Raw genomic sequence first — 15,968 nt, forward strand, 5'->3', positions numbered from 1 at the left:
TGTATCTCGGCTCCCTACCAATTTCTTGTAAATTGATTGACTCTGTACGTTTTGTTTTTTATAATAATAATAATAATAATAATAATAATAATAATAATAAAATCTGATCTGCTCGGCTCGGCTCTGCTTTGCTGAAATCTGCTCTGCTTTGCTCTGTTGAAATCTGCTCTGCTCAGAAACTCAAAAGAACAGGGCCTTAGTGTGGTAAAATCTTGAGGTGGTTAGTTTTGTGATTGAATTTGTCTATATCATTGATTTTCAAGACTCTTTTTACACTAAAAAAAAAGAAAATCGTAATTAATGTAATTATTGTGCCGAAGACTCTAATTTCGCAAGTGAAAGGTTACCATGATTAAAGTGTGATATAATTGCAACTTTACAAGCGCACAAATAACAGTTGGTTGGTAGGACAAATATAACTAGGCAACAACTATGATCATAATTATGTGTACATTTTTAATGGAGGCAATCTTCTTACAACTTAATACCCCCTTTATTTCAAATTATTACTCCTATATTATTTTTACCTGCCTCCAATTTAATTATTAGCAATTACTACTCTGAAATGATGTAATTATAAATCATAGTTTTGTGCAACTATATTGCATCTAGTTTATAAGTCGAAGTCATTTCCTTTACTAGACCTACATAATTTTGGGCCCAGTAGATTGACAGGCCTGGGTGATGGGCCCAAAAATAGAGCAAGGTGACAAATTATGACAATAATGTTTATAATATATGAACATATATAGCTTAAAAATATATGAACATAATAATTAAATTCTTAATATTTGAACTATATCTTCACTCAAAATTATGATGTGCATCATAACAATTTGTATTAATATAACAAAAATACATGCATAATACAAGGTATTTGAAATTTCGCAATGAAGTTTTATTTCAAATTGTGATGTAAACCACATTATTTTCTTTCACCATACACATTCATGCAAGAAAACTAAGCTAAACTAGCCCCATGGTTTTGGCTACAAATGGTGGGAGTAAATGAAACCGTCTTTCCTTTAAGATCAAACTCCACCTCAAAGTTAACTTGAGCTATATTCCCAAGAATCATAGGATCACCTTCTTCTTCCGAGGGCACGATTCCTAAGCAAACATATTTATCAAACTCTATCATGAAATTCGAGTCTACTAATATAACATCGCCTCCATTAAGCTTGAAATCCATCTTAAATGATATCTTAACCTCTTTCTTTTTCTCAAAGCAAATCTTGAATCCTTGAGGTGGATTGTCGATTGGCTCTTCTGGTATCGAGGCCTTCACTAATGCCTCAAGGCGTGTGTAATCACTCTTGTCTAGATATGTTAGTGTTGAACCACTATCTATGACTATGTCTTTGTTGATATCGACTTCATCCTGGCCTATACTTATGGCCTTGAGATTTATCGCGTAGTAAGTTGGATTGTCTTGGGTTACCAAAGGAATCACAACAGAGCCGGTTTTAGCAGGACTGTTGCCTAATGTTAGCGTGCTTGTGCTGTTTGAGGTGATCGGGGTTAGGCAATATGAAAACTTATTCGCGATTGTTGGACCTAGTTGAGAGATCAATGAGAGAGGACCTCCACCGAGGCCAACTAACCCTCCTGCATTCCTGTCGAAACTACCATCCTGCACGATTCCACATCCGAACACACAATTTGTTTTACTCGTGTCTAAGGTGAGTAAGTCTGTCCCCATGATCCCCGCGCTTATGGTTGATCCACTCCCGTATGTATAGAAGTATTCGCATTCAGTGCCCGTGTCATCATCACATTGCATGCTAGGATCAGTGTCACAAATCGTCGAGTTACAAGGGAGTGTCTTGTAGGAGCTAGAACTTTGAGGGTCAAAATATGCTGCATTATTTTGGGCGTCGCAAATGTCACATGACTCGCATTGGACCCATATAAGGTCACTCCCGGTGTCTGCAATTGCATACATTTCCACCGGTGGTCTGCCTATCGCGATTTTTATGAGGTAGTCTCCATCACCTGGGATTATGTTGGTATCAAGATAGTTAGCTACGAGGCTCTTTGTATGGCGGTGATACCTTGAAGCAGAGTGATGTACCAGCCTTTGGACGCGCTCTTCAGAAGTCATGGAAGAGTTGTAGAATGGAGAATTTGGAGAGTACCGGTGTATGAGGTCAATAGTGTAGCCATCATTTTGGGTGTTACCTTGATATAAGAACAACTGTGTTAAGAAGAAATAGAATAGTAGGGTATGCATGTTGAAAAATGGTAGTGTACCACAAAAATAAGTGAGTTTTACTTAAACTGGCATTTAGATTGCATTATTTATAGATGCTAAAAAAAAAGAACTGAATTTAATTAGTTTTGTTAGTTAAGAAATAATATTTGAGGTTGGTGCAACTAATTATCATGAAATTGAATAATAGCATATATTTAGCTGGTAACTAGGAAATTCTTTTGACGTTCCCAAGTAGCTGCCTTTCTAAAGCACACACTCTTCCTGTGGAAAATGAATCAAGCTCAATTTTGGTCCATTTTTGGGGCATCATCCTTTTGCCTTTCAAATTTCTAACTTCTCAATTACACTTTCACAATTCTTTAATTTATGTTATGCCGAGATGTATATCTCCGTACATAGGATAGTTACTATAATATACTCTCTCTGTCCGGAAATAGTTTGTTTTAATTTATATGTCAATGGCCAAACAACCACATCATAGACTAGGAAATCATCAGCTCAATTCCACGTTTGTGTTTTCATCAATTTGATCGAACAAAAATTGATTTCACAACTTTAATTTTATGCTCCATCCTGTACTAGATATGTCTGATCTATATAAATGTTCATGCAATCATAGACGAGTATGAATTTTATTTCTCAAGTGTAAGGTGGAAGTGCTATACCAAAGACATTTCCATGAGATATTTGAAATTACATGTAATATACTCATTTCCGTTATAGTGATTTATTACCATCTACCATACTGGTTAGGATTAGTTGTCCCATAAAGAAGAGTGGCCACTAAAAAAAAGTGACTATTTTTATAGATGTACTCCTTCCGGTCCCTTTTGTTCTTTATGTTTTCATTTTAGGTGTCCTTTTTTATTCTTTATATATCTTTCCTTTTATAGTTATAATAAAACAAAATTACCCTTGCTTTACAATTTAAATACTCAAATATCCTTACTTTTTGATGGGCATTTGTACTTTTAGTTTTATTTTAATGGTTTTCTAATACTCATTATTACTTTATCTCTCTTGTCTCTTCTTTTTCCTTCTTACTTTCTTCACCCCACATGTACAATATTATTTTTTTTAAAGTAAACTGTACTTTCAATCATTGAATTATTCCAATATACCTCTACTTTACACAATTTTTTAATAACCGCGCATAATTTCAATTGAAAAAAAAAAAAGGAAATGGAGGGAGTAGTAAACTGCACTTGCTTTCAGTTGTTTTAGGATGGTATTCCTTGCTTTTATGTAATTGGTCTCTTATACTACGTAAATTTACATGCAATGAAACTGTGAGTTCAAACTTGACATAGAATACAAATTCATTGCATGATACAGTATCTAACTCTAGTTAAAGTGGTCACACCAACTTCAGAGTCTTTTATTGACACTAACAAACTAGGAACTATACAACTAACTAAGAAATTTTGGCACATACTATAGCAGAATTGATTATATAATTAACCATAACTCGGCTTAGAGGCAGAGGTCGAACACAGAAAATTAAAGTATTACAATTAATGGTTTTCAACTTTTCATCTAAGCTTAAAATAAAGAAAGCAATTGAAAACTTCATAAACTCTAATCTAATTGTCTTAGAATAATTCTTCATGAAAAGCTATATAGATGTGTGGTTTCATTTTTTATAATCTCCTGATAGGGCTTGTGCTTCGTGCTAGCTGGTCTCTTGAGAACAATATTTAGGAGTAAGCCTAACTGTCTTGCTTAGCAGATCGAACTCGATATCAAGGTTGGTCTGAGCCATGTTGCCTAGCACCATAGGATCCCCATCTTTGGGCGACTTAGCAATGGACAAGCAAACATAATCGTCAAGTACAAAGAAGATATTGCAAGCCTTTAGTACTAAATCACCCCCGTCAAGTTGAAAGACTATGTCAGGGGGATTTAAAGCTGCATCATCTGGACCATAGCACAAAACAGGCTCCACCAAAGGATTGTTAGAAACCGGGGATGCCCCTATTGCATCGTTCACCATAGCTTCGAGGTTATAAAAGATGCTTGGATCTATGTAAGTAAGTGTGGTACCGGTGTCTATGATGATCTCCTTGTCCATGTTCAAGTTCATTTGACCTACGCTTATTCCATTTAACACGAGGCTATAAGAGGATGAAGGATCATTGGTAACAAAAGGCGTTGTCAATGTCAAACCTCCAATTTCTGATGTATCTTCAAGCATACCTCCAAATCTCAACTTACTTGCACTATGTGAGGAAGGATAAGTTAAGCAGTAGGAGAATTTGTAAGAAATTGAGGGACCTAGTTGTGAAACAAGCGAAACAGGTCCATTTCCGAGTCCTACAACACCTGCAGAGTTGGAATCGAAAAGCCCTGCTTGCTGATACCCACATCCGAAAGTTATGGAGGGGAAGGCAGCCTGTTCTTCATCCCCATCAAAAGAAGTGAACGAGAACGTGTCCGTTCCCATGACTCCTCCGGTAATAGTTGTTGCATTGCCATAAGTATACCAATACCTACACAAATTTTCATTTTGGTCACAGTTTATGTGATCTGTATTAAGGTTAGTGCAATGTTCTGCATCACAAGGAAGGTTCATGTAGGTTCTAGAAGCTTGAGGATCGAAATTGGTGGTGTTGTGTGGGTAGCAAAGGACACAAGGTATGCACTGAAACCATGTAAGGTCACTTGCTGTCACAGCAGCCGCGACTAGCTGTACTGGTGGAGTACCAACAGAGATTTGCATGAGGTAGTCACCCTCATTAGGAATTAAATTAGTACTAACTTCTCCTATGTTACTCTGCTGCCATATGATTTGGCGGTGCCTTGAGTTCGAGGAAAGAACTAATCGTTGGAAGAGTTCTTTAGGAGACAATGAGGAGTTGTAGAATGGAGATTTTGGAGAGTAGTAACGGTGGAATAAATCAATGGAAAAGCCGTCATTTGTTCGAGTTTTCGCTTCAATGAGCCATGGGTGTTGTATATATGTGTAGGAGAGTAGGTTTGTAAGGAAGTAATAAAGCAGTAAGATAGACATTATGAGTAGATTAGTTCCCTAGGAATATAAACATATGCAACACATAAGTTAGGATATATAAGGCTATATAATTTTAATCGTATATCTTAAATTCGGCTACAAACTTGGAAAACTCAGATTCCGTTGCTCCAAAGATGGCCGTTCTGTGTTTTTTTTTTTTTTTTTTTTTTTGACCTTTCTTGAATGCATGCACTTAACATGAATAATGTTGTTTAGAGGATGACTACCAAATTATCAATGTTCCGAATTATTTTAACTACACTTTGATTATTTATTAGTTCTCCTATTCACTAATTGCTCGATTTTAGAGATATATATTATATACTTATTAAATGGAACATTTTCTTTTAATTTTTTTTTTGGTGTTCCACCTAGTTCACCCTTTAGGCTAATCCGGATTCGTGGATTTTTAAGTTATTTATTTGGTTGTAAAGTTTAATATGTGAATGCCACATGGTAATTAAATATGTGAGACATGAATTCGTGCAATTTTTAAAATAAATATCAAAAGTTAAAACTAAAATTTTCTAAAAGTCAAGCTAAACATATTGTGAGATGATCTTGCATTCTTGGAGAGCTTGTTATATACACCAGAATGTATCATACACCTATGAGTATTTTATTTTTATTTTAATGATTATTTTTTGTTTAAATCATCAAATAAACACTAACATTACGATACACTCGGATGTATATGATAAATTCTAAATTCGTGCTCTCTAAACTTTATCTTAGGAATTCTTATACCCACAAATTAGTACTCATGCTGTAGTACAATGATGAGGTTGTAAGGTCAGTGAGCACGAGGCCCAGACCAGGTACTATTGGCCCCATTGGGCCACCTAGTGGATGGGTTGTCGGCCAACTGTCTAAGAACTGGGCCGATATATAGCTCAGCCTGCACATTTTATGTTGTATATAGTGTTGCTCAGTATATTATTTTTTTGACCGGTATACTAATACTTTCTCTGTTTTATATATAAATTGCAATATAGACTTGAATCAAATAATCAATTACTAAATAAAGTATTGATGCAACTAATACAAAGTTTACTCAAAAAGAACAAAAAAAGTATTACACTTCCAAAGAAGCATGTTATAAATTAATGATTGCTGGTTAAATTGAAAATTTGATTCAAAGAAATCTAGTGCTTGGTACAATCAGTTGGAGCAAAGGAAACCTTTTTAGAATGTAAATTAAAGCCAACCTCAAAGTTAACTTGCGCAATGTTCCCTAATATAGGAGTACCTTCTGTAGTAGACATTGCTAAACAAATCAAACCTTGATCTTCTAGTGTCCTAAAGGTGTTAATTCCCTTTAACACAACATCAGCCCCTTTGAAATGAAACACCACATCAGGAGGGTTAAGGCCTCCACTCGATCCTGATCTTCGTGCATCATAGCAAAGGTCGTAGAATTGTAATGGATCTGGCACCGGAGTAAGCTTGATCGCGGTGCTCAAAGCAGTCTTGATGTTGTCATAGATGGTTTGTGGCAAGTATGTTAGAGTGGTACCAGAGTCGATGATTATGTCTTGGTTCACAGGGACCGAGGCATTATTGCCAATGCTAATGTCATTGAGTGTAATATAGTAGAATGTTGATGGGAGTCCTGTTACTAAGGGTATTGTTAAGACTTTGGAGCTCGTTACATGAGCCCCAAAGGTTAGTTTGCTTGGCACCCCAGAAGATAGGGGTGCCAAGCAGTAGGAAAATTTGTAGTTTATGGATGAACCAAGTTGCGAGACTAGGGACAATGAGCCAGCTCCTAGTCCGAAGATCCCTTCTCCTTGGACCCCAACTTGGCCTCGTTGGTCAAATCCACATCCAAACTTTATGGACGTGTGACTTGGTGAGGTAGCTTCGTTAGGCGAGGGTAAGCTAATGGTTTCGGTGGCTAGGATTCCGACACTTTGTGTGCCATCTCCATATAGTGCCTCATAGTAACACGGCGATGATGATGATGAGCTCTTGTTGGTGTAATTTGGAAGACAACCTTGAATAATATGTGGGTATTTGCAAGAAGGAGACGTACAAGAAATGGGATGATACGTCGAAGATTTCTTAGGTATGAAAGGTGGAGATTTTGAAGGGAGGCATTCGTCACATGGTGAACATTGGACCCATATAAGGTCGCTACTAGTATCTGCCACGGCTGTAATTTCGACTTTTGGTGTGCCAAGCGCGATTTTAATGAGGTAATCTCCACCATTAGGGATCAAATATGAGGATTGGTACCGGTGAATATTGTGACTGTGTGAGATTGAGCCTAAAGGCGCTCTTTGTAAGCGTTGTAGGGGTGTCATGGATGAGTTGTAGTAGGGAGAGTGTGGCGAATCGCGATGGATAAGATGTACCGTGAAGGTGCCATTGGAAGATTTTGGAGAATAATGTCTAGCTTCTACAAAGAGTGAACTAGGTAGTTTTGAGGATGAAGATAATGCTAGTAGAAGTATGAAAATATTGACCAACAAATAATGCATATTGGCTAATGCGAAGGATAGTTTTGAGTTTGAGGTGAATGAGTGGATAAGTAAATGCCCTTATGGAAAGGTAGTTTAGTGAGTTGTGCCATGTGTGGTGCAAGTGTGCAACCAATCTTAATGGATTTATGTATTGGCCAATATAGAAGAGCAAACAATTTTTTTTAATGTAATAATAATATCAACCGATACTATGTAGTCATCAGAATAATCATATGAATAGAAATAGAAGTATCTACTAACTCACACTTTAGCATTAATAAAATTATGAAGGGTAAAAAATTTAAGATAAAAGACTATAGTAATACTCTTTTAAATTAGGTGAAAATTACTCTATATAACAATAAATTTTAAACTTCACAAACAATCAATCTCAGTATAAAAAAATATAAATTTTGGGTTTAATGAATTTCATTTTTTTTTCCCGTAAATAATGTAGATGAGATATTATTATACAGTTAGAAACAATCGCTCTTTAATATAATACTCCTTCCGTTTCTATTTAGTTGATGCGTTTGATTTAGACACGCATATTAAGGAGAGGAGAGAGAGTGAGAGAGAATGAAAAAGCAAGTGGGAGCTTGTAAATGTAAGGTAAAATATTTACCCTAAAATGAAAAATGTCAAGTAAAAAAACTTACTAAAAGAAAATTTGTGTCAATTAAAAAGAAACGGAGGTAGTATAATCTATGAAACGGTCAACTATGAATCGCCACGTGAAATCACAAAAGCCGGCACTTTAACTCTTTAAGTTGAGCCACACTTCGGGTCCCATTATGTATCACGGACAAAATTGCAAACCGCATAAACCACCGCACAAGCAATAACCCCAAGACAGCACTCATTTCCACCAAGCAAGTACCACCGCCGCATCAACATTATCTTAATAAATAAGTTCCAAGTCAAATTAAGCCTTGTATAAATAACATTGGAAGTTAATTGGGCTGACCCAAATGAACAAACCATTTGGGCACCCGAATGGTAAGGAAGGATAATAATTTGAATGGATGTCTGACTATTAGATCCATGTTATATAATATTTCGTATATATATTGGTGGATACCCATTATATCCTTAAGGTTATTCAGGAATGTATAAATATATGTATAATCCCACATATTATTGAATAAGAATACACAATTAATCTCTCCCAAATTCTCTCTATATTCCATTAATTTATAATACGTTATCAACACCAGAGCTCTAATTCTAAGGAAACCTATTGTCCGCTTTGGGTCAGATTAGTTGTACATCGATATGAAAAGTGTTAATCGTTTAATATAATCAACCAAGCAAATTTATGCATCAATGGAAGGAAATCCAACTTTTATGGCCTAAATTGCTACGTTTGTGAATTGTGAGGTTGAATACTGTAAGTGACGTTTTCATGTGCTTTAGAATTAGTTAAGCTCTTCAAATTTTATTTTATTTTTGTGTATGTTTTTGCTTAATTGCTTTTGGCATATTGCTACCGTTTACTCATGTCATGATGAAGTGATGGGCCTGATTGTGTAAATATAATAGTGGGTGTCATTGTATACTAGTAGATTGAGTACTACTCTTTGACCTTTTGATTTGGTTTAATGAGTTCGGATCTAAGACTCTGATGTTGTCAACTTAAATCTTATGATGGTTTAATTGGAATTCCGTTGATGTTCTGTCTCCTACCCTCGTTTGATCATGACCTATTTTTCATCTTCTTTCGGATTGATTGGTATAATATCTATGGAAGTTATAATCATTTGGTTGATGATAATCAATTAGGACCTAGATTTATTTTTAAGTATGATTATCAATTTACTATATTAGATCAAGTAATAATTATAATTTTAGCTATAGTTTTGAATAAGTATTGCTGGTCTATCGGATGAGGGGTGTTTTAATCAATTTACTTTATCATGTATATCTCCATTATACTTCTACTGTTTTTTATGTTCAGTCGCAATTTGTAAAATTGATAATGCTCAAATCTTGTATTAGTTGTATTCATTAGGCAGCAAAGGCACTATACATATAATACAATCCCACGATGCCTAACTCTAGTCAAACAATATCTTATGGAAATTCTAGAGATTAGATTTCAGTGGGAAATCTACCAAAATATATCCTATTTTACATAATATATCTTAACATATATATATATATATATATATATATATATATATATATATAGGGGAGGGATCCGGTAAGAACCCCTCCTTATATAAGAACCCTAGTTATATAAGAACCAATCTCAGCCGTAGGATTAAGGTAATTTAGACGGTTAAGATTAAAACACGTATTTTTCCTTATACCCTCTACCAACCGATCAAAATTTTCTCTCTCCTCTAACTTTCTCTCTCTTCGTGTTCATCACATTCTCTCTCTGCAAACCCCAAAAATCTCCATAGAAATTGCAATTTGAAGGATTTTCGACTCAGGTTTGTTTTTTTTTTCGATTTTGTTCAAATTTCCATGAACTTAGCATGATGTTCATAGATTTTGCGATTTTTTGATTTGATTTTTGCGATTTTATGTTTCCGATTTTTTGATTTGATTTTGCGATTTTGTGATTTGATATTTGCGTTTTTCTGTTTTGATTTTAATGAATTTCGCATGGAGTTTGATTTTTTTGAGTTCGATTTTTTCAAATTTCGCGTTCGAATTTAGGGTTCTTTTTTTGCGGATTTAGGATTCTAATTTAGGGTATTCGAATTTAGGATTTAGGATTCAACACACAACAAACCGCTTGTTTTCTCTCTTTTTTGTGCAATAGTGTGTATAGAACAATGATTATATTAGTGGCTTTGCAGCCATTTTTCCCTGCTTATATTCATTGCTGTAATGTTCTGTATCAATTTTGATTCATTGATTAAATATATCAGGTTTTGGGTAATTAAACTCGTGTTATTAAAATTGAAAAACATTTATTTTTTTCCTTTTTTTGTTGGTCATTAGTTCAGTTCATAGCAGTAGTCATCCAAATTATGGTGTAACAACTACTTGTGTATAATGCCTACCCCGATACACTCAAGAATAAGAATAAGTTCTGTTAAAAATTGTTTGTTAAGTAAACAATTCAGGCTAAACAAAACTTTTAAACTCGATTAATGAGCAAGCATAGCTTGAACAACTTGGCATTACTTGTTCTGCTTGCATCAATTCGTCATGTCTAAAAACAAATCTGGCTTATTCTCTATGTTCTATTTTTTCTTATTTTTGCGGATCTATAGTTCGAATTTAGGGTTCAATTTTTGCTGATTTTTTCGAATTTTGATTTCGAAATTGGTGATGTTGGTGCGATTGCCCCTGCTTGTAGGGGTTGTGGTGTGGTGGTTGATTTATGAAACAGCAGCTAATTGGTTAGGGGTTGTTGGTTGTGAACTTGTGATTGCAGGGCTGAAAATAAACTTTAGAACATAGGTAGAAAAAATTTGGAACATAGAAAAAAATTAGAACATAGGTTGAAATAATTTAGAACATGGTGTTGATCTTTCCACGTTGTTCTTGTCGATATGTTTATAGAATGTCAATGTTATGATCTAAAATACACTTTTAAGATACGCAAGCAACTGACATAGCTTAGCATGTTCTAAACTCTTTTTAAGCATGTTCTAAACTCTTTTAGAACATGGTGTTGATCATTGTGGAAATATATGAAGTAACCAGCATTATTCGTTCAACACTTCTGGTTATTCTCCATTTTGTTTTATGGGAAGTTTTGAAGCTACATGTGGTGCTCTTCCATTCTGGTCTAGACTGGTCCTCTTCTCTTTTGTGAACTATAATGATTTGGTGTTAACTGTTGTTGCCTAGCTGGGTTTGCTCTTTTCTGTTTCTTGCTCCTATCTGTGTCCTGCTCCAGCTTTCCTGCTTTGTGCTGTTATGTGCAGCTGTTGCTTGGTGTGCAGGCTGGCTTTCTCTGTTTCAGGCTGCTGTTTGTGGTGCTGGTTCAGGCTGTGATGCCTGCCTTGATGTGTGTTGCTAGCTGTTTCCTGGTGCTGCTGGTGCTGTTCTTGGTGTTAGCAGCCTAGTCTCCTGCTAGCTGCTGTTTCTTTGTGCTGTGTTGCTGTCTGGTGCTGCAGCTGGCCTTCTGGGCTCGGGTTGTTGCTGTTGTCCGTTTGGTGGTGCAGCTGGTCTGCTGAGGTCTGTTTCTGGTTGCTGCTGCTGTTGTAGGTTGGTGCTGCTGGTTCCACTTGCTGCTGCTGTTTCTGCTTGCTGTTATTGCTGTTTCCTGTTTTTGTTCGGGTTTTTTTTGGCAGTTTCTAGGCGTTGGTGTTTTGGTTTCTATTTGTTATTTTATCTTTGGCCTTTTCTTTTGTTCCCCATTTCTGGCAATAATAAAGAGTATAGTTCATTCTATATTATGGGACTGCTTTAGCCTTCATTTTTGTGTTGTCGATATTCTTCGCATTCAACTGTCTTGTTTTGGTAGGACAATAAGCTGGTGCATTCGAAAGTCTGAGCCTCTTATTGGAATTCCAATGGTTAAGGTGATGACTTCCCGTCTTGGGTCAGTAAACACAATGAACTGTCAATTAAACTTTCAGTTGTGTGTTGCAGGGATTATGCTCATTCAGGAGCGGCATGTTTAATTATGCTTAACTAAACCTAGATTATGTAACGGTAATGACACGATTGGAGCATTGTCTCATATTAGGGAAAGGTTAATTCACGGCTAACCTTTGATTCAAATACACCTAATTCCTACATTGAGTGCCGTTACTTACTCGTTACATTCTACTATCCCAAATTTTGCACAAATTATTGACATTGTTACTAATAAAACTTTAGAACATAGTTAGTAAAAATTTAGAACATAGAAAAGAAAAACAACTTTAGAACATAAGTAGACTAAATTTAGAATATAGGCAAAAGAATTTAGAACATAGGTAAAAGAATATTTAGAACATAGGAAAAAAAAAAACTTTAGAACATAGGTAGAAAAAACTTTAGAACATAGGTGTAGAATATACCAACAACTTTAGAACATAGGAAAAATTTGGAACATAAGAAAATGATTTGCAACATAGTAAAAATTTAGAACATAGGAATATAGAACATTGGGAAAAAAAAAGATCATAGGAAAAAAAATTGGAAATTTAGAATATTGGGAAAAAAAAAGAGCATAGAAAATAAGTTTAGAACATATACTAAAAATTTAGAACATACGGTGAAAAAAATTAGAACATAAGGTAAAAATTTAGAACATATGATAAAGTTTAGAACATAGATAGAAAAAATTTAGAACGTACGGAAAAAAAAAATAGAAAATAGGTAGAAAATTTTTTGAACATAGGATAAAATTTAGAGCATACAGAAAAAATTTAGAGCATATGAAAAAAATTTAGAACATACGAAATAAATTTAGAACATAGACAAAAAAATTTGAATATAAGATATATATTTAGAACATGGACAGAAAACTTTAGAACATAAACAATAAAATGTAGAACATAGGAAAATAGTTTAGAACATACATATATTTAGAGCTTAGATTGAAAAATTTAGAGCTTAAGCAATAAATTTTAGAACATATGCAAATAATATTTAGAACATATGATAAAACCTATTAGCTCAATTGGAAGAGCATTATGCAAATGCATAGAGGATGTAGGTTCAATTCCTTCATAGGTTATCTTTATAAATAACTAAAAAAAACTTCAAATGTTTTTTTTTTAAAAAAAAATCCAATAAAACAAATTAAATTAGCACTAAGTTATATGAGCAGAAAATAAGTAGACTAAATTTTGAACATAGGAAAAAAAAAACTTTAGAACATAAGTAGACTAAATTTAGAACATAGGAAAAAACAAATTTAGAACATAGGTAAAAGAATATTTAGAACATAAGAAAAAAAAAAACTTTAGAACATAGGTAGTAAAAATTTAGAACATAGGAAAAAACAAACTTTAGAACATAAGTAGACTGAATTTAGAACATAGGCAAAAGGTAAAAGAATATTTAGAACATAGGAAAAAAAACTTTAGAACATAGGTAGAAAAAATTTAGAACGTAGAAAACAAAACTTTAGAACATAAGTAGACTAAATTTATAACATAGGGAAAAAAAATTAGAACATAAATAGACTAAATTTAGAACATAGGAGTAGGCAAAAAAATTTAGAACATAAAAAAAGAATTACAGAAATGCCATTACTAAAGAAACTTTAGAACATAGGTAGTAAAAATTTAGAACTTATGAAAAAAAAACTTTAGAACATAAGTAGACTGAATTTAGATCATAGGCAAAAGAATTTAGAACATAGGTAAAAGAATATTTAGAACATAAGAAGAAGAAAAAAAACTTTAGAACATAGGTTGGAAAAATTTAGAACATAGGAAGAAAAAAAAAAAAAAAAAAAAAAAAAAAAAAAAAAAAAAAAAAAAAACTTTAGTATATAAGTAGACTAAATTTGGAACATAGAAAAAAAAAAATTAGAAAATAGGTAGACTAGATTTAGAACATAAGAGTAGGCAAAAAAATTTAGAACATAAAAAAAGAATTACAGAAATGCCATTACTAAAGGATGGTTTTAGATGATTGGATCAAAACTAATAAATGGTTGAGATTGGTTCTTATATAAGATTGAGTTCTTATATAGAGGAGGGTTCTTACATGAGCCTTCCTATATATATATATATATATATATATATATATATATATATATATATATATAATGCAAATGAGGGTCACACCCATTTATTAAAGAGAAAAAAAGTTAGATGAAGCTACAAAACATGCCCAAGCCACACCCACAACATCCTCGCTAAGAAGATTAATTATTTCGATCGAAGGCGAATCGAAATAATTAACCCTCCCTTTAAAGATGACTCCCATGTTGTGATGTTGGCGAGTCGATCTGCTACTCTATTCCCCTCCCTAAAACAATGATCGAAAAAAGCTACAACGATTATAAAGGTTTTAATTAAACTACGGCAAGAAGCAAGAATATGAACACATTCTGCTCCTTGAATTGCCTCATTGCTAATAGCCTCCAAGCATGCTTTATTGTCCATCTGAAGAATCAGCTTTGGGATGCCCAAAGTTTTTGCCATTTGCAGTCCTAATTCAGCAGCCAGTAACTCAGCCTTATATGCATTGCAGACCCCAAAGTTAGCTGTAAAGCTTCTAATGTACTTATGTACTCCCCCTGCAATTGCGTATGATGCCTCCTCCTCCTGCATAATCTGGAGATCCTTTTGCTGCCCCATCAGTATCTAGAATTTCATATATAATTGTCTTATTAACTCAATCCTTCTATGTATCTATACTAGTCTTAAATCTCAGGACAAAGAATTGTTACCTCGCCACACATCGCCACCACCTCTTAACAAGGCTTTCCATCCAATTGTTTCACGTTTAAAAATATGGTCAATTTAGACTTAACCCCACTACACAAGGTCCACAACCTTTCACGCTTGATGAAATAAAGAATATTATGGCTTAATTTATCAAACCATCCAACCAATTATATAAAAGTATATACTTCCTCCGTTTCTACTTAGTTGACGCGTTTGATTTAGACATATACATTAAGGAGAGGAAAGAGAGTGAGAGAGAATGAAAAAACAAATGGGGTAATTTGTAAATGCAAGGTAAAAAATTTACCCCAAAAGAAAACGTGTCAACTAAAAAGAAAAACTTTCTAAAAAGGAATACGTATCAATTAAAAAGAATTGAAGATAGTATAATATAATGATAAAGTTAATTAATTAAATAAGCTTTGAGGGGTTTCTTATTTTACAACCTTAATATTTATAAACAAGTTGCTTATGAATTAACACGAACGAATATATTTATGCTTGGGTTAATCAAGCTTAAAAAAGTGTACAAAAGCTAGTCTAAAATGATCTTATAGACGAACATAGATGAGATTTAGTCAAGCTTGAGTTCTAGTTGTTTATCAAGAGTCTTGGCTTAATTATTGGTCATGTTTGGTAAATGGCTTTTTGGTTAGCTTTTGACTTTTTTATGTAGTCAAATAGCCAAAATATGTGTTAGGTAATTGGCTTTTTAGTCGTCGAAAAAGCTGGTTTTTAAGTCAAAATGAAAAAACTGTTTTGACTAGCTATTTTTTTTGTTGGCTTTTGATTTGTAAACCCACAAATTATCTAATAAGCAGCCAACAACCAACAATTAATTTACCAAACACTTTTATAAACAGTCAGCTTAAACAACCAATTTCAAAAGTCCTTATAAACAACCAAACATTCCAACTGATCAAACAAACCAAGGGAACCAGCCAACCGCCAACGACCATTTGCCAAACAAGGCCATT

The 15,968-nt window shown here is 34.0% G+C and overlaps 3 protein-coding genes across 3 annotated transcripts; all 3 read right to left on the bottom strand.

The window, feature by feature from the left end:
• Positions 1–805: 805 nt before the first annotated feature.
• On the bottom strand, positions 806–2,296 carry LOC110694115 (aspartic proteinase CDR1-like). The gene has a single exon (XM_021871279.1). It carries the CDS (start codon positions 2,231–2,233, stop codon positions 962–964), a length of 1,272 nt encoding a protein of 423 aa, XP_021726971.1. The 5' UTR covers positions 2,234–2,296; the 3' UTR covers positions 806–961.
• Positions 2,297–3,455: 1,159 nt separating this feature from the next.
• LOC110694116 (probable aspartic protease At2g35615) lies at positions 3,456–5,618 on the bottom strand. The gene has a single exon (XM_021871280.1). The coding sequence runs from the start codon at positions 5,223–5,225 to the stop codon at positions 3,888–3,890; it is 1,338 nt and encodes a 445-aa protein (XP_021726972.1). The 5' UTR covers positions 5,226–5,618; the 3' UTR covers positions 3,456–3,887.
• A 647-nt stretch (positions 5,619–6,265) lies between these two features.
• On the bottom strand, positions 6,266–7,889 carry LOC110694528 (aspartic proteinase CDR1-like). Its single transcript, XM_021871712.1, has one exon. The coding sequence runs from the start codon at positions 7,706–7,708 to the stop codon at positions 6,371–6,373; it is 1,338 nt and encodes a 445-aa protein (XP_021727404.1). The 5' UTR covers positions 7,709–7,889; the 3' UTR covers positions 6,266–6,370.
• Between the last annotated feature and the right edge of the window lie 8,079 nt (positions 7,890–15,968).

This window comes from Chenopodium quinoa, unplaced genomic scaffold (genome assembly GCF_001683475.1).
Source record: "Chenopodium quinoa cultivar QQ74 unplaced genomic scaffold, ASM168347v1, whole genome shotgun sequence".
In the NCBI taxonomy this organism is placed as follows: Eukaryota; Viridiplantae; Streptophyta; class Magnoliopsida; order Caryophyllales; family Amaranthaceae; genus Chenopodium; species Chenopodium quinoa.

Coding starts and splice junctions, on each gene's coding strand:
- LOC110694115 (XM_021871279.1), bottom strand. CDS start 2,233: ATGCATACCCTACTATTCTATTTCTTCTTAACACAGTTGTTCTTATAT.
- LOC110694116 (XM_021871280.1), bottom strand. CDS start 5,225: ATGTCTATCTTACTGCTTTATTACTTCCTTACAAACCTACTCTCCTAC.
- LOC110694528 (XM_021871712.1), bottom strand. CDS start 7,708: ATGCATTATTTGTTGGTCAATATTTTCATACTTCTACTAGCATTATCT.